This window comes from Schistosoma haematobium, chromosome 1, assembly GCF_000699445.3.
Source record: "Schistosoma haematobium chromosome 1, whole genome shotgun sequence".
Classification (NCBI taxonomy): Eukaryota; Metazoa; Platyhelminthes; class Trematoda; order Strigeidida; family Schistosomatidae; genus Schistosoma; species Schistosoma haematobium.
The window spans coordinates 8,191,783-8,218,693 of NC_067196.1; the positions used below are offsets into that span (position 1 = coordinate 8,191,783).

The following is a 26,911-nucleotide window of genomic DNA, read 5'->3' on the forward strand; positions in this document are numbered from 1 at the left end:
AGTAGGTAACCTATGCTCCTCCATAAGGAGTAACAGACGTAAATAAATAAACGTAAATGTGAATTCATATGAAAATACATCGTCACACAGTATTTATTCATCATGAATGGACTGATATGTATGAAATTTGATTTTCAATACATAAAAGTTACTCAAATGATTGAGATTACCGTAGTTTTTTCTGTATATTGGAATATTGTACTTTATAAAAATACTCACTCATCTATTTCATCAATAAAGAATATAATCATTTGAAGGTATTAAGGAAATAATAACATTCAAATCAGGTTATTTCATTCATAAATACTTGACAACGATTATACAAAGATAAGTATAAAGACTGTCAGTCTTCAGTCCTCAGTAATAAGGATAGGAGGTCTCTCGACCTATATTAATCCTTGCAGTTTGTAATACTATGGATGTCCAATCTCGTTTTGAATATATTAACAGAAGGTGCTGATATTACGTGTTGCGGTAGAGAATTCCAGTAATTCACTACTCGATGCGAGGGACGAAACTCCTGACGTAAACGATTTGATCTTGGTTTTTGAACTTTCTTCGAATGTCCTCTCAAATGATCAGTCCTGGACAGAAGTAAAAGATAAGACATGTTAATACCACGGTCATCGTTCAGTATACGATAAACCAATATTAGATCAACCCGTACTCTACGGTAAGATAACGGAAATACGTTGAGGTGTCTCAGTCTGTCTTCATAAGATAGGTCAGATAGACCTTGCACCATCTTAGTACCTCATCGTTGGATTCTTTCCAGCATCTCTGCTTCATACTTGAAACAAGGACTCGCTGCTTGAATCTCATATTCTAAATGTGGTCGCAAACCCATAATAGTTGACAAATTTAATTTTACATATAATACACAAGTTTGATACTTTTAAAAATTTCATTATGAGACTTGACTTCTATCCAAATCTCGACTATTCAAAGTTTTCTTTACTGGGGATATAATGATTAAGTTCAACTGTAGCTTAGATAATCTGTTGCTTATATTAATAGATTTCTTAAGATTTAAAAGAGAAAAGTTGGATGTAGGCATGAGTGCAACATGAAGACACCTATAAAATACCATGGTATAGTGTAATATAATTCAGTCATTAAATGTTGATGATTGGATTCTAATCTGGATTTTTAAACTTATCATATTCTTGGTGAGAAAAGATGGATGATGGGTCAATATTGTCAAATTATACATAGCTAAGGTGATATACTTTCTATGATTGATCGATCATGAAGTAATGACCAGTGTTATGTTTGTATATTGTTTTGTTGCTAATTAAATGCTCTCGGTCATGTTAAAATGTAGCCATTAATTAAAATGACTTCACACTACACAAATGATGCTGTGAAGCCACATGACGCGAGTTTAAACCTCTTGGGAAACGTCCGTTTCCTCCAGATTACTAATACACCCTGTTGTTGAAGGCAGTTTACATGAATAAAAAAGTTCAGAGTTTTCTAACAACTACCTCCGACCACCTTACATCGCAACACCGTATATGAGATTTCGAATCCTTTAAACTAGTGACTATTGCAAATTGATTAGAGTTTGAACACAACCAATGAACCAGATAAACAGGATACCGACTATAAGTGATCAATCAACTGTAAATATCTCAGTTCTACAAGATGTCAGTTGTGACCCAAATACCTTACTACTAACCTCTTAGAGTATGAAGTTAGGTAAAGTGGATCGGATTTCACCAAGAAGCGTCAATCGTCAAAAAATGATAAATACACCTTATTGGTGAACGCTAACTAGTATGAAATCTAAGTCATGGATTTCATTTCGATTACCTACAACTGCGTAACACATCTTTACTTTATTTTTTATCTGATTCTAGATAGCTTATGATTGTTTCAATTATCCTATTTAAACAGTTATTCAGTATTCAGTTTAGATGGGGGTTGGAAGTAGTCAACAGAAAACCCTGGACCTAGGTTTCATGTTACCTTGGCACTCATCAGCAAGGTCTGCCTGTAATTTTGAGGAAACTAATGCTCCCTGAAGGATTCGATCCCGTGTCAACCAAATTCACAGTCAGAAACGTTATAATTGGGCTATTCAGGCCATGACTGATCTCCTGTAGGACTGAGAGGTCATATGATGGAAAGAAAAGTCAAAATTAGATTGATTTACTCATTATGAGCTTTGTTCAAGATTACTTCCGTTTTGATTCAATGTAATGATTACTCCATGTAGTATTTGTTTTCTTTTCTCGTATGATATTTTATTCTGTATAATATACGATATTCTTGTATTCCATTGACCCGAGCTATGCTCAATATGTGATTCGTTATAACTGCAAGTATTTTTTCATATATGTGATTTCATCCTAATTATTAATCAAAATGGGTGTATAATCAATATATAAATGAGTGTATTTTCGACTAGAGTCGTCGTCGAGTTTTAGGGGTTACTAAATCTTCACTTACACCAGTCTTTGTGTTCTTACTTTCGCGTCGTGGGAATTGCAGAGGTACCTCGTTTCGAGTATAAGTGATAAGCGTTTCCGACATAACAATCAGCAACGACCAGATATAATAAGTAGCGTTCAATCGACAAGACATATCAAGATGATCACTGGGTGGTGACCAATACCATGTGTATCAGGTACACCTTGGTAATGAGTGCCAAAATAGTAAGAAACCTAAGTCCAGGGTTTCCTATCGACTACCTTCAACCACAGTTATTTATTTATTTGAACACAAATATTGGTACAGAGGCACCGAATACAAGTGTGCCACATAAGTCACTTGATTTATTTGTAGGCTGAGATGCTGCCCGGGTACCAAGGCCGAAGCAGGTAGTTTTCTCAGGAAGTCACACCCAGAGTTTTCAACCTAAAAGTCTGATTCATAAGACAGTGCAGCAATGTCAGGCAATGCAGTCCCGTAGTAGCCGGTGACCAACGGTTGGTTTATACGCCATTTATTCCCTCAGAATCCTGGATCCAGCCCATGTTACCATTGGTTTGGAATCAGAGTTTTCCAACTCTCTTAGGTGAACCATCCATGTCCACATACCTGGTTAAATCACCAGACATTCACTTCTCAACCTCTGAACTTTGTAAACAACAGTAATGCCGCGAGATGGCAATGTATAGTACTTCCCTGGTAGCAGTTGTATACGCATGGTCATTCGAGAGCATTTCGAGAGAGAGAGAGAGAGAGAGAGGAACTAACTCTCCTCACCATTGGTTGTACCATCTCATCCTAGCATAGTGCACATAATATCAAAGTCACCTAGACTAGTGATCATATTACAACTTGATCGATAGGATTTGATCTGCACTAAGAAGGACCTAACACATATAACATTGATCACCACCTAGTGATTAACACAATTGTAAACTATTCCATTTCACATATCAATTATTTTTTAAAAATAAATTAAAACAATGCACATTTATAATCAGATTATTTATTTATTATTTCATAATAATGAATTCATTTGAATAAATATTTCACTATGGAATTTTAACATAATGATAACAGTAATAATAATAGTAATAATAATAATAATAATAATAATAATAATAATAAAGAGAGTAATGACTTATTATTGTTTTAATAGATCAATTATTATTTTTCATTTATTCACCTAGTTTAAACGAATGAAGGAACGAACGGACGAATGAACAAACCGAATTGTACAAGAGAAGATTTACAGAAAAAAGAAGTGAATAAGAGAAAAGGAAACTCCAAGAGAAAAACAAACAGAAGACTGGATGATTATCATTCATATTCCCTGTTGTTGGTTGTTTGTTTTTTTTGTTTTTTGTTTCGGTCATCAAAGAAGAAGAATTTTTTTGTTTATATTTGTCCCATGGATACAATTTGTAGGTGAAATTATATGTTTATGATGTATTCACTAGACTCATTCATATTTATATTCATATTATTATTACAATATTTAGACATAAGTATTATGCAATATAAATGTATTAAAATATATAGAGAGAGGGGAAAAAAAGCGTATGAAACAAATGGTTAGTTACATTATATGTACTCAGAGTTTGATCATAGAAATATATCTGTAGACTAGAGGAAAATTTCAAAGAAAAAACAAACAAACAAACAAACAAGTAACCATGATGAATATAGATTTTATGCAAAATAAAAATAATTTTAAATCACCATACTTTTATTACTCAACAGCCATTCTTATATGTAAGAAAAAAGAAGTCATATTACATAAGGTGCAACACATAGGATTGGTTGAGTTGTGCATGTGTAGTTGTGTGTGTGTATGTGTGAGAGAGAGGGGGAGGGAGAGAGGGGGTAGGGAATATGGATGATCGTAATAATGGAAAGAAGTTAAAACAGTGAAATATAGTTGTTTTTTTGGAAGAAAAATACAGCTGAAAAGAATTTTTTTTAAAAACTTTGGTAATGTAAACTAAGTTGTGTTTTGTTGCTGTTGTCAATCCCTTCGAAACTATTTATAACAAGTGTAATGCTTCGATAGAGTATTTTTTTAAATATATACATTCAATTAGGTTCTCACTATATATATATCGGCTAACAATGGCTGGCAACATTATGATCAAAGAAAAACTCACACAAAAAGGTGTCTTCGTTTAGTTAGTTGATGTGATTATGAAATGAATGGTTCACATATCTATTTATATTTATCATTCTATATACACTATATACAATACAGAATCATATTATATTCTTTTCACAAACAATATATAATATATATATATATATCATACGTTATTATAATTATTATTAGTATTGTGTCTACTGTTATTCAAGAGTTTCTGTTATATCTTATCAGTAAGTAGTATATTAAAACATAAGATAAAATGCAATTTGATTACTTTACATTTTTTTTCTTCAAAAAAAAGTGGGAATATTCATCAACTATGTGTGTCTTTTTTTCCTGGGGCGGGGCAGGAGCGGTGAGGGATTATTCTAATAAACAACTTATATTGAAACTACGTTTAGATGAATTCATATATGTTAATGATGTTGATGTAGTTATAGATGAATTGATCATATTACTATGTGATAATGTTGATAATGAATGTGAACAATTACAACATAATGAATGATTGAATTCATTTTCACATTTTATTTGATTACAATATAATTGTTCATTTGTTATTATTCGTTTAGAGTTTATAGGATTATTAGAATATTCATTTTCATTCACATATTTAGATTCATTATTCATTGTAATAGTTTTTGGGATACATTGTTTTTTTATAGGCTAGAAATTAAAAGAAAAACAAACAAACAAAATGAAGTAAACAAACAAATATTACCCTTAACTCAGGGTCTGAAAAGTTGGAAAAATGAAAATTTCGCAAATGCAATAAAAATTATCTTGGTGGTCTAGTTATAGTATTCCGGCACCAGACAGTGGGTTTTAAGCGTTATTTAAGCCCTAACGTTTCAGGTTGGGCTATTTCGCTTACTACCCTGCTTAAGTGTTGTATGCAGTATAAGCTATATGGCTATGTACAGCTGAAGGTCTCACATGAGACTGGAGGTTCGCTATTGGTATTGTGGATAGTTCAGCATTGCTTTGGCAAGTTTTGCTGACTGTTCATGCAAAAATTAGTTTGCTGGTTAACCGATTTCATCTATACTGGTGCTTGCTTTTCAATGTTCCCGAGGGCCATTGTCATTGGGACATTGTAAGGCATGTCGCCATTGCTAACATTAACGAGTTTGACTGTCGTGTAAGCGGACTAGGTCAACTTTGGCCTTGATTCACGCGATCATTGATGGTCCACCAGGGTGCTTGGAACCTGTGTGGTTGCGCCACAGGATTTAACTGTACTATTCAGATTGTAGCGTTAAAGCCTACACGGCGTCTGGTTCTCCTGTTAACCGGGGCTCAGCTGTACTGTTTGGGTTATCACGTGAAAGTCCGGATGGTGTCTGGTTCTCCTGAAAGCCAATGCAAAATTACCCTGGCCCACAAGGACATATTATATAACTTTGAAGGAAAGTATCAGAAGAATGATGAAAACCCTATGAACAAACGATCCAGCTTACTTACTTACTTACTTACGCCTGTTACTCCTAATGGAGCATAGGCCACTGACCACCATTACAATTGATTGATCACTGGGTGGTGATCAATCTCATGCTTGTCTAGTCCTTATTAGTGCAGATCGAATGCTATCGATCATGTTGCAATGTGGCCACCAGTCTAGGTGACTCGACACTGCGGGCACTATGTATTGAGATTAGATGGTGGTTGGAGGTAGTCAACAGGAAACCCTGGACCCGGGTTTCGTGCTACTTGGCACTCGTCAGCAAGGTGTACCTGTAATCTTGAGGGAACTGGTACTCCCTGGCGGATTCGATCTCGTGTCACCCAGCTTCACAGTCAGAGACGTTACCACTGAGCTATCCGAACCTCCAACCACCATCTAACCACTGACCACCATTCTCCAACCCACTCTGTCCTGGGCCTTCTTTTCTAGTTCCATCCAATTCTTGTTCATTTTTCTCATGTCTATCTCCGTTTCTCGGCGTAATGTGTTCTTTGGTCTTCCTCTTTTCCTTTGGCCTTGAGGATTCCATGTGAGGGCTTGTCTTGTGACGCAGTTGGGTACTTTCCTCAATATGTGTCCTATCCACTTCCAGCATTTATTCCTAATTTCTTCTTCCGCTAAGATCCGGTTTGTTCTCTCCCATAATAGGTTGTTGCTGATAATGTCTGGCCAACGGATCCGAAGTATTTTACGTAGATAACTGTTGATAAACACTTTTATCTTCTGGATGATGGCTTTCGTAGTTCTCCAGGTTTCTTCCCCATACAGTATAACTGTCTTGACATTTGTATTGAAAATCCTGACCTTGGTGTTGGTTGACAGTTGTTTTGAGTTCCAGATGTTCCTCAGTTGTAAATATGCTGCTCTTGCTTTGCCGATCCGCGCCTTCACGTCTGCATCAGATCCACCCTGTTCATCAATGATGCTGCCCAAATATGTAAATGTTTTTACATCTTCCAAATTTTCTCCGTCAAGCGTGACTGGATTGTTACATGCTGTGTTGTATCGGAGAATCCTGCTTTTCTCTTTGTGTATATTGAGACCTACTGCTGCTGAGGCTGCTGCCACACTGTTCGTCTTCTCCTGCATCTGTTGTTGCGTTTGGGATAGAAGGGCCAGATCGTCTGCGAAGTCTAGATCATCCAACTGCATCTTAGATGTCTATTGTATCCCGCGCTTCCCTTCAGACGTTGACGTCTTCATGATCCAGTCGACCACGAGGAGAAAGAGAAAGGGTGAGAGTAAGCAACCTTGCCTAACACCGGTCTTTACTTCGAACGACTTTGTCAACTGTCCTCCATGCACGATTTTGCAGTGTAATCCATCATATGAGTTCTGTATGATATTGACTATCTTCTGAGGCACGCCGTAGTGTCGAAGAAGTTTCCATAGTGTTGTTCTGTCCACGCTATCAAATGCCTTTTCGTAGTCAATAAAGTTGATGTAGAGTGATGAATTCCATTCAATTGATTGTTCCACAATGATCCGTAGAGTTGCGATTTGGTCTGTACACGATCTATCCTTACGGAATCCTGCCTGTTGGTCCCGAAGTTGGACGTCTACGCAGTCCTTCATCCTGTTTAACAATACCCTGTTGAAGACTTTTCCCGGTATTGAGAGAAGAGTGATGCCCCTGTAGTTATCACACTTGCTGAGATCGCCTTTCTTCGGTATTTCTATCAGAAGTCCTTCTTTCCAGTCTTTTGGTACTTGTTCCTCATCCCAAATCTTATTGAAGAGAATGTGGAGTATCCTTGCAGTTGCCGCTACGTCTGCTTTTAGTGCCTCTGCTGGGATGTTGTCTGGTCCTGCTGCTTTGCCACTCTTGATTTGTCTGATGGCCATGCTGATTTCTTCAATTGTTGGTGGGCCAACATTGATTGGGAGGTCCGTGGGTGCTGCTTCGATGTTGGGTGGGTTCAGTGGAGCTGGTCGATTCAACAGTTCTTTGAAGTGTTCTACCCACCTGTTTTGTTGCTCTTCAATGTTGGTGACTACCTTGCCTTCCTTGCTTTTTACTGGTCGTTCTGGTTTGCGGCGATTTCCAGAGAGTTTCTTTGTCGTGTCATACAATTGTCTCATGTTTCCTTCTCTTGCAGCCTTTTCCGCCGTCATTGCTAAATCTTCCACATATTTACGTTTGTCAGTTCTGATGCTCCTCTTCACCTGTTTGTTTACTTCTGTGTATTCAGCTTGTGTCTTGGCTTTTTCTGCTCTTGTTCGACTGGTATTGATTGCTGCTTTCTTGTTCCTCCTTTCTTGAATCTTATCCAGTGTATCAACAGTGATCCAGCTTAGAGAACAAAACTCCATCAAAATCATTCACCTGAAATACATTGAGAGTACATCGTAGAATTAGCTCTTTCAGATAAGGTGTTTGTTTTCAGTTCTCTCTTTAGAAATGTTTATAAATGTGACTACATTGAAAGTAACAACTTTTTGTCTCAAAAACATTATCTGAATGGAGTAACTTCTACAGTATATTTTCAATGTACAAGTCAGATTTAATAATGATTTTTATAGAGTAAAAGTTCCACGTTATCCTAATTACTTTAGATTGATATAATGAATGGATCACTGTTAGACTACCATTAAAAACCTGGAAGTACTGGATGGCCATTTCGTCCTAGTATGAAACTTCTCATCAGTGAGCATCCACGACTCAAAATGTAGGAATCGAACCCAAGACCTCCAGTCTAGGACGTGAACCTTAAACTTATAGACTTGATTCGTTTTAAAATGAACTTACCGAACAGCATAATTTGGATGCATTTGAATCTTTATGACTCTGTAAGGAATTACAGTCTTCTTGACAATATTTATTCATCTCATCATATTTACGTTTTAAAGTATCTGAGAAGAGTTGTAATTCCGTTATTCCCTCTCCTGTTCCTCCGGCTAATCCAGATATTCTATCGAAAACAGATGTAGTTAGTGTTGAATACGGTAATGATTGACTTGATTTTAATGTTGATGTTGTTGTCATCATCGTCGTTTTCGTCTTCGTGTTGGTGGTATCAATGATTACTGATGGTGTTCCTACTAACGGAGATGATAATCTTGATGTTGGCTTTGATGACAATGATATAACTGTTACTGTTGAAGATGGTAAAGTAAAGGAATTATTTGTTGAAGATGACATTTCATTTATATCGTGTAATCTGTCAGTTTTATCAATAAATTGTTGTTGTCTCTGATGTTGACGTTGAAATTCCATAGAATGATTATTTTGTATTTTATTGAAAGAATATTCAATTGATGAGGAGGAAGAGGATGATGACGAGGATGACGATGATGATGATTTAGATATCTTTGGACAGTAATGTACTGTATGTTGACTTCGTGGTAGATTTGTTGATATCAACTTTGAATTCAATGATGTTGGATCAAAATATCCTATTGAAATGAAATGTTTAAGAATGAATTAAGTTTCTTTTAATAGACAGTATTATTAGTAGTGTGCAATGGTAGATGTATTAATAATTGGACAAATATAAAAATATCAATGATGAGCATTGATACAAAATGAACTAAAATAAAGGTGTTTAATTTTTATGGTTCAGATCATGGACTAATCATTTAGATAACTATTAGCAAAATGGAAGCATTAGAGATCTATTTCATCCTAATACACTGCTACTCATCAGTAAGCATCTACAACTTCTACTCAGTAGTACAAAGTTTATGAGCTGTTCATGAAGCTTAAATGTTCGGGTTTCTATCTCCGATGAAACTACAATTTGTGGATGACCTTTCAATGAAGATAAAGTAAACTTGAGGAAAATCACCTATTTACTAGTGTCAAAAAAGAGCATAAATTTATGAGGAATTAAGATTGGGATTTACAGTTAGAAATTAGGGATTGAATTCAGAGTTAAATTTCTCATCACGAAGTGATGTTAGTTATAATGGCAAAATGCTATTTAATGATATGAATGAATGAACTTAAAATCCAAGATTTGTTTTCTTTATTTTCATCGGTTCATTCATAAATTATAATCTTATTCTATCTCCGGTAGTGGGATCATGAATGGACAAAGTAGTTTCCCGGTGATTCGCGGTTTTCAGCCTAGCCTCAAATTTAACAAAATGTTTGGTTGGAACTAACTACAGTAGTCATTGAATGAAATGAGAATAACATGATGTATTTTTGACAGTGGTTTGTTTATTTTATAATCCATACCTACTGGAATTTACAAATGATTAATCACTGAGCAATAAGTAATGTTATATCAGTCTAGTCCTTAATAATGATCGAATTCTATCGACTATTATGTGATAAAGTGACTAGGTTAAGTTACTCGATGACGCATTCCCTATGCTGAGATATTAGCAGATTCAGGATAGTCTACAGAAAATCCTAGACTTAACTTTAGTCGGATTAGTTAATCTGGTGTTCACACTGCAATCTCGTTCACAGAATTTGATTATTATTATTATTATTATTATTATTATTATTATTATTATTATTATTAAGGATTAGATAAACATGACATTGATCACCATTCAAGGATCAACTGATTTTAAATATCTCAGTCCTACAAAAGATGAATCATAGCTCGACTAATTATGTGATAAATTCTTAGACTTTGAGTCTAGGTGACATGAGTTGCTGTACTACAGAGAACGGCAGTTCCATCAAGATTGTAGGTATACCTCGTAGGCCAGTGCAGCAAGAACGGAATTGAGGTCAAACATTTCTTGTCGAACACCTCTATATATTCAAAACTCTCTGAAATGCATGTATATATCATTGACGAAACCTCTAAAATTGATAAAAATTATTCACTTAGATTTTATTATTAATTATCATCAAATAGAATTCAATTAACCTCAGATATTAACAAACGAATGTAACTACTCTAAGACATTAATAATACTTACCTGACCATAGTGGATAAGGTAATGACAAAGATGGAGATGATAGATCTTTTGTAGTAGATAATTTATCAACTGATAAATTACAAAATGATAATGATGATAATGGTGATAAAGAATCAACTGATTTACTATTATTATTACTATTATGATTATTATTACCACAGTTATGCAAATTGTTGATTGAATATAATGAGAATTGATCTGATGAAGTATAAGATAAAGAGTTAGATAATCCACAAAATAATTGATTTGGTGTTGATATAGTCGATGATGATGCATTACAAATGGGAGTAGAAATTGAAGAACAATGGGAAGATGAAGAACACTTTATATCTAATCCATGATTATTATTGTTATTATGTAATAATGACAATCGATTTGTATATGCTGGATGATTTATTGAATTCGGAAACGAAAACTTAATATTTTCATGTGTTTTGTATAAATCAGTTGAACGTTTTCTCAACATATCCCTTTCAATACTATCTAGATCATTATAAGTATCAGTGGAATTTATTGGCTGTTTGTAACGTAATCGTAAACCTCTATAAAGATAAAGGAAACAGTGATTGATTAGAAACGTTTATTGATATATGCAATATAATGTTAACAACAGACATCAAATTATCTGTTAGGATTTGTATGTTAATGTTATGAAATACAGTTTATCTTTATAAATAAGTTGAAATATGAATCTTGGACTGCTTACCTCGTCTGTATTAAATTGTACTAAAAATTTGTGTCTAAATAACAATATTAAGACATTTCACTGAGAATCCCCATATCCAAACAAAGATTAATTATGAGTCAATTGAAGCTAGATAACCATGAAAAACCTGGAAGCACTGGACAACCGCCTTGTCCTAGTACGGGACTACCCAGCAGTGCGCATTCACGACCCCGCCTAGCGAGACTCGAACCCGGGACCTAACAGTCTCGCGCGTGAGTGCTTACCCTCTATACCATTGAGCTGGCTGGCGTCCAGCGGTGTTGATGTCTAACTTCAACCAATCTAGGAAATTGAGCAACACATCCACTATTGTCGTCAGAGAGTTACAGTCTCACAACTGACCCGGTTGAACTCCACTGGTCACTGCTTCTCACTAGAACTCCAGGATATACATCTTGAAACCAGTCACTAGTGATCTATATTGATTAGTTCCACAATAGGACGAAACGGTCGTCCAGTGCTGCCATGTTTTTTATGGTGGTCTAGCTTCGATTGACTCACAATCTCAACTATTGAAATTACTACAATCTCTACAAAACCCCTTCAAAGACTGATTAGTTACAGTCCTTAACAGTAACGATGGGAAAATACAATGCGTCAGAAAAATAATTCATACCAGTTGTACAAACTAGTGAAGTTGGCTTCTGAAACTAAAAATTCTGGGTTTAAGTCTTAGTGTGAGCGTCAACACTGAGATTTAGTTACAGCTGATTAAGGAGTTTCAAATAGGATGAAATTTTCTTCCTGGATTACATACTAGCTGTTATTCAAATAGGTAATTTTTGTAAATATTTATCTAATTTCATAAGGAAGCTGGTCTACATTGTAAATCGATGTCAATTCAGGAATCATTGTAAACTAGAGAGAACATCATAGTTAACTTCTTAACAATAAATACACATGCTTATATAGTGGATTGTGTTGTTGAATATCGTTGCTTCAGATAACTTAACTAAAACTATATACATAGATGCAAATTACTTTGACTATCTGATTTTCAAAAATTGATAACTACTAAGAGTGGTGTTTAACACACTTCATGTTCGGTGTAAGTTTCAATTAAGTTTCAGAAGGGGTTTTGTGGAGGTTTTAGTAATTTCAGTCGTTGAGATTATGAGTCAATCGAAGCTAGACCACCATGGAAAACCTCGAAACACCGGACAGCCGTTTCGTCTTAGTATGGGACTCCTTAGCAGTGCTCATCCACGATCCCGCCGCCCGCTAGATTCGAACACAGGACATATCAGTCTCACGCGCGAGCGCTTAAGTTTCAGTCAATCAAGCAAAAAATAATAATAACTCACGATGTTAAATAGAGTTCGACAGTGACTAATAGTAAAATCCAGGAAGTGCATTTTGTCATATTTAGGACTTATCAGCTGGACGTACTTGCTGCATCCCAGTGAAACTTGATCCTGATAAGTTCCACTTCAAATACTTAGTGTGTTACCTACCGAGCTATTGAGTTCAGACAATCACAGGATTATGCAACAGGACTCGTTTCCGATTGTTTCGTAACGGTTTTTTTTTCACATTTTCTCGTTGTTGTTGTTGTTAAGGACTGAAATCGATCAGTCATATTTTTGGTATGTATGCATCCGGTGTGGATGGCTTCAATGTTGTAATCAAATCATAAGTATTTTAAAAAAGTAGAGTTGGATTAATTTTACAATTATAATAAAACAATCATGAAATATCAGAAGGGGATTTTGTGGGGATTTTAGTAATTTTATAGTTGAATTCATGAGTCAATTGAAGTTAGACCACCATGGAAAACCTATAAACATTGGATGGCCGTTTCTTTCTAGTGTGAGACTCCTCAACAGTGCACATCCACAATCCAATGGTAAACGATGGCTCAATTTCATGAATTGGTTGAAGTTAGACTCTAATACCGTTAGATACCGGCTCAGTGGTCTAGAGATTAAGCATTCGCGCGCGAGAATAATAAGTCCTGGATTCAAATCTCGTGGGACGGGTTCGTGGATGCCCACTGCTGAGTTCGTTTTATTTATTTAATTTTTAATTGAATAAGTTAATTGAATTCGAAATTTTATGAATTGATTATTAAAAATAAATTTTCAAAGTCATCATAAATAAGACTCTAGTCAGAAAATAATTAGAACCAATGTGTACTTTATACTTTCCAACTGACATGAGTTTATGATAGGCATTTTATCCTTTGAAACAGCTATCCAATGTTCTTTTTTTTTTGTATTTTTCATGGTACTCGAATTGTGAACAGTTTAGCATAGTAACTAATTACAAATTTTCATAAAATCCCTTCAAAGGGATTTGTTGAGTTGTATAGATTTATTCAACTTGTAGTGGATTGAAATCATTGTCATATCAAAAATTTCTTTAAATGGTTGAATATTTAAATAAATAAATCTCAACTTAGTGATATAATAGTAACTTGTTTGCCAAAAAAAAGTATTAATACTGGATTGGATACATGTATGTTTACTATTGAGGATTCCCATAATAAGATGAAATAATTATCTAACAATCTCGGGTGTAAATTGTGTTGTACCTCTACCACCCCTCTTCACAACCAGAAGGAAGAAATTGTTTAAGAATTACAAGTATTAAGTTATTAATTGGTGGATTCAGTTCAATTAGGTTCAAAATCCAATTTAATTATTTAGATTTTGATAACCAGATTGTGGAATTAATCGTCAAGCATGCATAACAGCTCAATGCTCAATATAATGACTTGTGTTTAGTAAATGTGATACATTCATAAAATTGTAATATAAATTGAATTAAAATGGTATTTTTGAGATTAATTTATTCTTATTAAAAGAGGCTTGTAGAGTTTGTTCAATTTTCAAAGTTTACACCATGAACTAATCTTAGTTTGACAATTAGTGGAAATCAAGAAGTAATGAACTGCTGTTTTATCTAAGTACGGAAAGTTTTATCAATCTGCATCGATGATGTAAAACGATTTAAACTCAGTACCTTCGGTCCTGCGTAGGAATGCCTAAACTTTAGACCATTGAAACAGTATCTAATGGTAAGCATTTCTAAATTTAATAAATTTGTGATATTGCGTTATTATCTATTTATTGCAATGAATAACTGTTTCATACCTTACATGGTTGAACTCCATTAGTCACTGTTACTCGCTGGAACTTCGGGAATTTCATCTTGAACTTGGTCACTAGTCAGTACATAATTTTTATTGGTCTAGTAGGCATTGTGAGGATTTATATATTTATTTAAAAACATAAACACTGGTACAAGGAAGCACCAAATACATATGCGCTGAAATACTGACCGGCTTTCCAAAGAGAAGCAGGTAGTTTCCTCAGAGGAATACTCTCAGAGCCTTTGACCTGAAGGTCTAATCCACAAGGCAATGAAGCAATATCAGAAGATGCAGTCCTATGGAAGCCAGTGACTAACAATAAGTTCATACGCAACTCATTCCAACAGGATCCTGGAGCCCATGTGCACCATTGGTTTGAAATTAGGGTTTTTCAACTGCCCTAATTGGTTCCCCTATGTCCACCAACCCGACTAAAGAGCTGGACATCCGCTTTTCATCCTCTCAATTTCATAAACAACAATAATACCACGAGAAGGCAGTGAGTATGACTTCTCTGACAGTGGCTGTATACGCGTGGCCTTATGAGAGCATTTCGAGAGGGAGAGCTGACTCTCTCCACCCTCGATCGTACTAGAGCATTTAATGGAGATTAATGAATTTTCATAATTTAAATTACAGACTGGTGAGATCGTGGATGTGCACTACTGAAAAGTCCAATACTAGGACGAGACGGTCATCCAATGCTTCCAAGTTTCCAACGGTGGTCTAACATCAATCAGTTCATGATCTCAATCAAAAACTTAATAATCTCCACAATACCTATACTGAATACTGACCTTAGTTAGATGATACCTTAGCATTCATGGTGAGATTGAAAGTTTTGAATAGGTTCAGAAATATCTACTACTTAAAAGTCCTATACTTGAATAAGATATTTGTTCATTGTTTCCAGGTTTTTAATAGTTAACTAATAATGATCAATTCATAGTGAAAAATATAAATAATTCATTTCTTAATTATCAAATTAGTGTTAATATTTAATTCAATTTTTAAATGAATTGTATTTATTAAGTTATATATATATATATATATATATATATATATATATATATATATATATAATGATGTTAATAATATAATACAATACAATCCAGTGATTGTACTCTTCAAGTGGTGTCGTTTTTGGCTTTGTTTAAATAACAATACTACTAACAATAGTAATACTACTACTAACAATAATAATAGTAATAATGAACGATAGAAACATAAGAATTAAGGTGTGGTATAATCTATTCTTCAATCTTAAATAGAAAGATTATCAATTCCGCCTACTACAAATAAATGATTATGTAGTTCAATCAGAAGAATCAGATTATGTCATTCAGATATGAAATCAAATTTAAAGAGAGAGAGAGAGAAAAAAAGAAAACTTCCGAATATGAATAACATTGAATAGAGGAAATATATCTAGTAAATATTACCTATCATTGATTTGCATACATTTTCAAGAGTTAAGCGAGTCCTTGTTTTTTGTTAGTAAATGATATTGAAGAGATTTGTTTTTGTTTTTTCTAACTGGTGTGGCTTCATTTTATCGCTTTGGTCAGTCAGTAACAATGTAGAACTTCGTACGTACGTATATCAGTTCGAGTTGACATACCACATTAGCACAGAAATGCAATTGTCGATTCAAATCCCATAGTGGTAGAGATAGTAAAAGTACAAGCAGTAATCGGAAACATTATGGTTTGAAGATGTTATTCAAGGAGTATAATCCAGTGAGATAAATTTGGAAAGTGAAAAAGAAAAGGGACATAAAGAATACAGAAGATTAGAATTTAGGAGGACACAAAGAGTGGATGCACCTACACTATTGCAAACAATTTTAAGCCATGTCATTCAGACCATATGAAGAACTTATTACTCTGATCCCACTGATCTGACATCAAACAGTTTATATTCCGAAGTTTACTTAATCAATGTTATTGTTTTACGGGGAACTATCGTTATGAATAAATAAATCCTTTACTATTGAAATCAATGAAATCTACTGATCATAGCTTTGCGATGAAGATTTTCAAATTCTTATTGAAGTTAGAATGCATTCTGTATTGTTTGTTTGAATCTTCCCATTGATGCTTGGAACAACAATTAATCAGTCTTTTATTGGCATATGTGCATCCTGTGTGGATCGCCTTGTTATTGCCTTAAGTCACAAGCATTATAAACAATGATTAGATAGTGGTTAACAATAAAATCCAGGACGTGCGTTCCACCCTGTTTGGAACTTGTCAACTGAATGTACCTGCACCCAACAATTGATGTTCACTCCGAGACTAGAAATCAGTACCGTTCGCTTCAGGCGCCATTACATTATTGACTGAGCTGTTGAGTCCATATAGCCACTAGCTTGTGAAATAAGGTGTAGGTAAATCCAGCTGACTAGTCGCAAATAGGATGAAACCCGTGTCCTGGATTCTATTGTTACCACCATCCATCTTTACTTATAATACTTCTTGAACCTAGTCATTCCTTCGCATATAAATGTTAATACAACGCATCATAAGCGCATATTTAATCAAAACTAAAATTAATGATACATATAGACTGAATACATATTAAAATAAAGGGTTGACTTACTTCTTTTCACGACGTCCACTACCATTGTCTCGAAATCCTTTAGCAAATGGATTATTATCAATTTTTAATTGAGTGATCTAAAAGAAAACAGAAAATAGACCAATAAAATGCATATACAAAATTAATAGTGAAAATAATAGTGTGGTGTATACTACTTATGTCAGCATAAGTAGTGAATTGGATAACTGTCTCCACCCAACACTAGTTCAAACGAAACATGAAAATGTATTACAATATCTGTACAATCCAAAAACAAACGTTTCAAAAGTTTGAAACAGGTTACTTTGATAACGGGACAAATTTGATTAGTAGAATTTTGTTATGAAACGCACTTGATAACCAATAAAAGAAAGTTTATGGTAGATTTTACAAACAACGTTTTTAATTGACAGATTGCCTTTAAAACAAAACAAAAAATATAGAAACAAAATGAAGATATTTAAGTGAAGAAAATTCTCTTCACCATGATATCACTTACTAGAGTTCTGCAATAGTGTTTATGGGTTTCTTTTTACATCTAATGGTTGGTAATAATAACAGAGAATGATCTCATCAATAACAGAGGTTCTAAAAGTTAATCAGAATTTAAAGTAACATAATAGTTGAACAGTAATAAGATTACACTAACATACAGAAAAGAGATTTGAAAGATAATTATCTACGCTTGATGATTATAGATAGATGAAGAAGAAAACAAACAAGTGTCAAGAAATAACTAACAGAATATGAAGGTATATTATTAAAACTATAGTTTATTAAGTGATTGGATATACTAATTCTAAACACAAAGATCAAGTCTGAATCAATTAGTTACCAAAACCTCCATTATGCATAAGTTTCTTATTCGATTTCCTTTCGAACAAGGTCATCATTAAAGATTTTTTTTCAAATAATGTTAAGTAAGATTTTTGTCTTATTCAACTTATGTATTCAATATTCAATAGGAAGAACCAATTTTAACTGAGGTTTCGTGCAAATTAGTACTCGTCAACACTTCTGTAAGAAATAGTTGATATTCTAAGAAGAATTCTAGCCCTAGTAATCTATTATCACATCAAAGATGTTACTATTACGACCAATGTTGTGTTCATCTAATCCTTCAATGATAATTGAATATTATCAGTCAATTTATAGTATGAACATAAGTCTAAATGACTTAAGATTGCATGTATTATATTAAGATGTTAGGTAGTTAAAGATAATCAAAAGAAAACCGTGTTGTTCATACTAGTTTATATTCATTAGTATAGTATACCTGTAATCTTAAGCGAACTGATGATCTCTAATAGATTCAAATACTTTTTACCTAATCACTTAGTTATTTTTACTACTACCTATATATTTAGTGATATTTACCATGTGTTAATTAGTGACTAGCCGTGACCAGTGGAGTTAATCCATGTCGGATAGAGACAGGTATCTACCATAATACAATGGAAGATGTTCGCATAATTTCGTAAATTGGTTGAAGTTAGACATTAACACCATTGGATGCCGGCCGTCCCAGTAGTCGAGTAGGTTAAACGTTCGCGCGTAAGACTGAAGGCTCTCGATTCGAATCCCGCGCAATACTGAAGAGTCCGACAATGGGACGAAACAGCCGATTATAATCTTTTTTTCGTAATTAATAGATGTAATTGTTTATCATGTGGGTTTTTTTCAAAAAAAGTATGGCCAAATATTACGACAAACCCCATTGTATTAACTTAGATTTTTATACCGATTCTTATTTGTCTGTAACTCATTTGTTCCTTTTTTTAGAAAAAGAAAAGTAAAGAAGAGAAAATTAGTCCAACCGTTTCATTTTAAGTTCTTACATTAAAACAACAACAACAACATCAGATTATCAAAATGAAGGTGTTCTCTTCAAACAAGAAAAGCAAAAAAAATTGTCAAAATAATAAAAAAATGAATGAACTTTATCAAGAAAAAGAAAAGAAAAAAAGAAAGAAAAAAGAAGGGAAAAAATATAATTATTTATTCTGATAAGAATTTTCCTGTCTACATCGTTATTTAGTTGAAACTTTTTCTTAAGTTATTTATGAAACATGAATTTTCAATCGTAAATATTCATTTGTTTATATGTGGGTGTCATGTGATGTGATGTGGGGGCGTGTGTGTGTTTTAGGTGTTAAGATCAACGTTCAAAAACAAAAACAAACAAAAAAAAAGAGAAAAACTATTCATGATAAATATTCAACAAACACGTGTTTACAAAAAAAATTTTTTTTCTTTTTTTTTAAAACAAAAAAAGAAAAATGGTAACTGGAATAGATAATAATAATTATTATGATTATCATATGATTATCTAGAATACGGGTTATTTGAAGTGAACGAATACGTTTCACTAGACCATTTATGAATGATAATGTCAATAGATCTTTATATTTACATGTGTGTGTATTAAGTGGTGAATAGGGTATACATGAGCACATGTATGCGAGTATGTGGTTATGTGTGTGTGTGTGTACGTAAACGTGTACTTGTAAGTGTACGTGTACAGTAAAAGTAAATGTGTTTGAAAATGTTCACCTTTTCAATGGATTTAATTCTTATTTAAAAGGATATTATTATTGTAACATTTGATGTTAAGTTTTTGTAGAACGATGATGTAATATATATATATATCTGAAAGGGTTTGTGGAGATTTTAGAAATTTCACAGATTGAAATCATGAGTCAATTGAAGCTAGACCATCATGGAAAACTTGGAAGCACTAGACGGCCGTTTCGTCCTAGTGTGGGACGACTCAGCAGTGCGCATCCACGATCCCGCATCCCGCGGGATTCGAACCCAGGATCTATCAGTCTCGCGCTAGGCGCTTAACCAACTAGACCATTGAGCCGGCATCCAATGATGTTAATGTCTAAGTTCAACCAATCCGCGAATTTGCACCACCGTACACCATTGTCTTCAGTGAACCGATATCTCACTATATATATATATATATATATATATATATATATATATATATATATATATGTATTCTATATTTTTGTCTGTTCATGGTTGTTACCATTCTTTCATTTAGATGATTTATTCATGAAGCTTTCATTATTCTTCTAAATAACATAATCAACACAAACTTTCGATTAAAATGAGAAATGACAATTCCATCAATTTTGATTGACTGATTAAATTGTCAACCTTAATCTTGATTAATTATTGGTAATGAATATCTCGTTATTATCTTTAGATTATCTTCTCTCCTTCCTCTTTAACTTGATTATTGGTCTGATATTTGTATGTGTTTTTACTAATTCATCAATAAACTGGATCTTTTCCGATAAAAGAATTCGAATAGCTAATTTCTACATGAAGTTTATGCTGATAATGTTGTTCAGAAGGACGATGAAAGTGTCACGATTAAATAATTAACCTCAGAGAGAGAAAGAGTGAGTGAAAGAGAGTGACTTCACTAAAATTATTCACTTAAGCTATACATTTTCTCGATTATATGAAAAGATCTATATCAGTTATTTAAAAAAAAGCATTAAAATTCGATTGTAGCTATGTCATACTGAACAAAGAGACAAGAGATTTCAGTTATACACGGAGTAGGTGATCAGTTGAGAACTGAATAGCTTATTGATAATGGTTGTAATTATGCAACTGGTTGGTGCAAGTTTAAATACCACTGAAAGCATTAGATCTTTCAAGTCCTAATCATCATCAAACTTAAATTAAAAAGGATTTTTTTCCATTAGTTTCTTTCAATAATCAAACATTAAAAGATGGTGAACTCAATACTAAATCAATTAGACTAGTGGCCGCGTTGTAATATGATTGATAAAATTTAAACATCGTTAAGAATAAGACATGCATAACATAAGTTATTACTCATTGATCGGTCAGTATGTAGATTAGAATATTCAGCTGATTGATCAATGATCCTGTCCTATAAAATTTGCTCGTTTAGAATCTAGTGATCAGTCTCATAAAAGAAAGTGTTTCAATTATATCAATCGATCATATAATTAGACAATAAATCAATTCACCATAGAATTAAGTTAAGCGATAATCAAATTAAAATAATACTGTGGTATATTTGATGATACCATTACCAATGATCAGTAATTCAATTGTCAATACATATTTCGAAAGATAAGATGTTAAATGATGTTAATATTAATTCTCATTTTCATCTATTTTACCTTTGAATCTTAAGCGTAGAAACAAGTGTCCAGTGTTGTTACTATCCTATTTTTTAGGTGTCATTCATTAATGAACAATCCAAATTATAATCAACAGTTCAACTTGATAAATTCTCGACGTTATTTTAAACAAAAAATAGATGAATGATTGTACACAAATATACTTTATGATTATTAACATATGGTTTTTGTATTGTGTAAGTTACTAATGGTAAAAATTACCCATAAAGGAAAATGTAATTTTAATTCAAATATTCAATCTAATAATTTTTTTTATTTTCCTGAGTTCGAGTCCCTCGTAGGGGATCGTGACTAAACGCTGTTGAGGAATCTCATACTAGGACAAGACAGCCATCCAGTGCTTCAAGATTTTCAATGGTAGTCTAACATTGATCAATTCACGATCTTAATCAAAACTCAACAATCTCCATAGCCCTATATTGATAGTGATTGAGTGTCCAAAAAATAAAAATTGTTTAATGCAAACATAAGAAGCCGTTTTAAGTTTGATATTGACAACTATAATGCGAGTTAATCAATAGAATTTAGTCATCACTAAAAGACTAGATAAATATGAAATCGGTCAGTGATCAATCAACTATAGAAGCTCTTTCCTAGAGAAAGGTCAGTCATGGCCTAAGTAGCTACAAGTAAGTTCTCAGAGTGTAAAACTAGACTATGTGAATTTGAGTCTCTTTCAGAGTATGAGTCCCCTCTCCAAAGAAATTATCGGTACAGTTTGCTAGCATGTATCAACCAACGCGTAACTTGGGTCAAAGGCTTCATGTTAACCACCTCCATCCACCTACATAATTCAACATGCATTTCTCAAGTCTCAGTTCAACTGACTGTCAACGACGCTTAACTATGAGAAAACACTTAAATAATTAAACTTACTCGTTCATTCTGGTAGGCAGTTACAGCGATGAATTCAGTTTCATCGAAGATAAATGTAACAAAATTGGACATATTCATTTTATTTAGATGATCTGCGCGAACAATATGAAATCTTGGTATATATTTATGCATTGAATTGAGTACAGCTTGCTGAAATATTATAAAATTTAAAACAATACATCAATATCTCTTCATTATTTAGAAAACATTTTCATATATGTCATTTCTTTTATAACGGAGGTTAACAGATATGAATTTATGTATGAAGTTAAATATGTAAATCACTGGATGCCAACTTAGCGGTCTAGAGGTTGGGCGTTTCGATAAGAGACTGAAGACCCTGGATTCGACTTTTGAATGCAGGGTCGTGAATAGGCATTACTGAGGAATCCCAGAATAGGGAGGAACTCTCGGTTTTTCATGATGATATGGTTAAGATCAGTTCGTGATATAAGCTTTTATTTAAATCAATTTGCTATGGGACATTAAAATGCATGTTGTACATTGAAACGTTGAAAATTACAAGAACACTTGAGCATCTTGTTTTTAAGTTATCAGTTTAGTGCGAAAGGTAAGTCTTTATCAGTTTATAATTAATATTTAATGAGTGTCGCTTTACTTTGAAATTATAAATAAGTGCCGTGGTTGACGTTCAAATAACAGACATATGAATATATTGATTGTAGGGAAAAGTCAGCCGTAATTGGCTACTAACAATGTTTGTGATGCATGCAAAATCTAGAAAAAAGAGTACGTCCACTCACTTATTCGATTTGTCGGTTTTATTCTCTCTCATTCACTCTCCCTGTTTCTGCAATTCAAGTTTGATATTTCAAGATCATCTTGAATACATCAGGGATCTTTTTCAAATTCACCTTTCTGAAACTAAATATAGGTTCAGTGGTCTAAAGATTAAGAAACCCGAGTGTCTTGAATTTTATCCCCGGTTAAACTCACGGAGATGTACTGCTTTGAAATCACATGCTGAAACGTAACAACTGTTCATTACTTCCTGTATTTCAATGGTCACCTAACTAGAGTTATTGCGTGATACTATGTTTAAAATTTAACAATTATCACAAATTCATACACTAATATAGAAATGTAAGTTTTAAAACGCTAAAATGCTTCAGCTCTACAACTTAAATATAGAGAAAAAATCAGAGTTGAATAGCACATGATTGGATCATATCACAGTGCTAACCTTAGTACTCGGATGTAAGTATATATAGCTGACTAGTTCTAAATAAGTTGAAATGCAAGATATGAACTCCACTATTAGCTAATATCCAAAATATAATTATAGCTTTGTTCTTGAAAGTCATATGTGGTGTATACTACTTAGGTTGACAGATATAAGTAGTATGTAAAACCGATCGAAAGTGGAATGCCTGCTAGCAGAAGACTGAGAAGATTCAATGGAAGAGAACAGAAATGTTAACATAGAGTAATTGTAATAACAACAGAATTGAAAGAATCATGAAGCATGTAAAGGAAAACTGAAGGAAGATGTGCAAATAACTTATTGAATTTATGTTTGTCAATGTTTTATGACAGCGCTCGGTAATTATGAATTAAAAATTGATTGGTTTTCCCCACCTGAGTTTACGATCACTACACAAATACCTAACAAAACCATTATTTCTGGACTAACCAATCAGATATAAGATAACATGCGTTCGATTTTGGCGTGAAATTCATTAATCCATTTGACTAAATAGCGTTTTGGCATTTTAGCTGATGTCAGTTCGTGATAAAAACCCTAAATCTAATATCTAACCTTAACCATAAGCTGTAAATCATAATCATAATTCCTCACACTGGTTTATGACCCTTATGTAACCCTAGTAAGTAGTTGAAAATCCTCAAGGTCACTTTAGTGTCGCTCGATGGTCGTCCATAAACTATAGTCTCACTCAAAGCAGACTCAGGAAAGGCACTAGTTGTGATTACAAAAGCCAACATAATAATAATAATAATATTAAAATAACCATAACTTACAAAAGATTGTCTTTCAGCTACATTATTAGTTAATTTTAATTTATGAAATGAAATTGGTTTATGCATCCATTCTTCACCGGTTGTTGGAGAATCTGGATGAATGTACGGTTTACGACATGGTTCTGGATCAGCTTTACCTGCAATTGTCCATTTACCATTTTGAAATTTATATCGATGTTCATCACGTGATACAATATCTAATAACATAATATATTTTGCATTTCTATCTAATCCTGTAACACGTACTTTGAATGATGGAAACATTCGACTGAATATAAAAGAAACAAAACAAAATGTTAACAATAAGAAATACTTTTTTTTAAAATGAACATTTATGTAATTGAAATATTCAGTAGTATGTAAATGTATGGCATATTTGATTCAGTTAGGGAAAATGTGCAAATAATGTACTTAATGTAAGGTTATCGTATATTATAAAAAACACTCTGTAATTTCGCATTAATGAATAAAATGATTATTCTCACCAAGTCTTTGTTCACTACAGGGTAAGGGATATTTTAACTTAATAGTTGAATTCATGAGTCGATTGAAGCTAGACAACCATGGAAAACCTGGAAGCACTAGACGATCGTTTCGTTCTATTGCCAGACTCCTCAACAGTACACATCCACGATCCGGCCTTGCGGGATTCGAATCCAGAACCTATGGTCTCATGAGCGAGCGCTTAACCTCTGCACCACTGATCTGGCAGGCATCTAACGGTGTTAATGTCTAACTTCAACTAATCAACGAAATTGAGCGACATATCCACCATTTTCTTCAATGAGTTGCTATCTCACAACAGACCCGGTCGAACTCCACCGGTCACTGCTCCTCACTAGAACTTCGAGAAATACCTCTTGCGCACTGCTGAGAAGTCCCATACTGGGACGAAACGGCCGTCCAGTGTTTCCATGTTTTCCATGGTGGTCTAGCTTCAATTGACTCATGAATTCAACTATTAAATTGCCATAATATCCACAAAAAACCTTTCTCTGATATTTTAATGTTGGACTATAAAGAAATCTAGATGATCTTATTAAATTTTTTCCTATTTTCTACATTTTTTTCTTATGGAATAAAGCCTACACGTCAGATCAAGTGTAGATACTTTACTATGCATAATTTTTATTACTACATGTATTCAATGAATGTGGCTTCGAAAAGAATTTATCATTCATTCATGTACAAAACAGTTCTTTTTTATTTTAAATTATATGATACTACGACTATAATTTATGGACGAACCAATCAGGTATAAGATAACAGGTCCCGGATTTTGGCGCGAAATCCATCCATTTGGATAAATAGAGTTATGGCATTATAGCTAACGTCAGTTCTTGATGAAAACCTTAAATCTAATTCTTAACCGTAATCATCAACTGTAAATCATCATTCGAACTCTTCACACTAATTCATAACTCTCATTCGGTCTTGATTATTAGGTGAACACTCTCAAGGCCAGTTTAGCGTCACTCAAGGTCGTCTATAAATTATAGTTTGTATTTTTCTCATTATTGATTTTACAAATTGGAATCGATCAGTTTCGATTGGCATGTGTGTATTCAAGCACTATCTGATTCAACAGGTAATCAAATAATACACTGGGCCTTTAAAGTGACGAGACCTGAGTCTGAATTTCAGTATGAACATTAACACAGGGATGTAAGTATATCCAATTGACAAGTTTAAATAAAATAAAATAAACATCATGCATTTCACTACTAGTCACTATAGAATTTAAATAATGCATAGAAATAATTCATTTTACATTATCTCGTGTTTTGTTTTCAATGATTAACTAAGATATTAGATCTGTAATCAAGAATCATGTTGCCAAAGATTTGAATCACACAGTTTAATCATAAATGTGAATGGCAGCCATAAAATAGAATGTTCAAAGAATTCTTTAATTCATATCAAAAGGGTTTTTGTGGATATTATAGTAATTTCAATAGATTAGATCATGAGTCACTTGAAGCTAGACCATCATGGAAAACCTGGAAGCATTGGATAACCATTTTGATAGTGGTTTAGCTTCAATTAACTCATGATCTCATCCACTGAAATCCTCTAATTATTTAAAATATACATTTTTATTTACAACATTTAATCAACATATAAAAATTATCCATTTAGTTCATAAACTGAACAATATTAGACTTTCATGATCTCAATAAAATCCAACAATTTCCAGAATCATATACTGAAAATTATTTAGTTTAAACTTGTAAAAGTTTGTTTTAAATTAAGAAATAGATTTCATAATAACATTGACTTCATTTGATAAATCATACGAACACTAGGTAACATTAAAATGCATTCTTATCTATCAGTGTCTGAAATTGTGCTCTCTCTCTCTCTCTTTGGTATGTAATGAAGGATAGAAACTATTATAAAGTTTCAAACTAGACAATTGTTTCCATACTCTCTCATTTTCACTGGTGTATTCACCAGTTGAAAGTCAATCTGTAATAAACTCTATGTTAAAATGTGACCATATAATCATACTTAT

The 26,911-nt window shown here is 33.4% G+C and overlaps 1 protein-coding gene across 1 annotated transcript in view; it reads right to left on the bottom strand.

Annotated features, from left to right (window-relative positions):
* Positions 1–3,519: 3,519 nt before the first annotated feature.
* Positions 3,520–26,911, bottom strand: part of TBX3_1 (T-box transcription factor tbx3) — a 59,138-nt gene continuing 35,746 nt past the window's right edge. Inside the window, exons 2-7 of the mRNA XM_051209318.1 lie at positions 24,397–24,664; positions 22,396–22,545; positions 17,345–17,421; positions 10,923–11,464; positions 8,788–9,434; positions 3,520–5,239 (exon numbers count right to left, since the gene is read on the bottom strand). Of these exons, the coding sequence (XP_051073057.1) occupies positions 4,937–5,239; positions 8,788–9,434; positions 10,923–11,464; positions 17,345–17,421; positions 22,396–22,545; positions 24,397–24,664 (1,987 nt within the window). The 3' untranslated portion in view covers positions 3,520–4,936. The remainder of the gene's footprint in view (positions 5,240–8,787; positions 9,435–10,922; positions 11,465–17,344; positions 17,422–22,395; positions 22,546–24,396; positions 24,665–26,911) is intronic.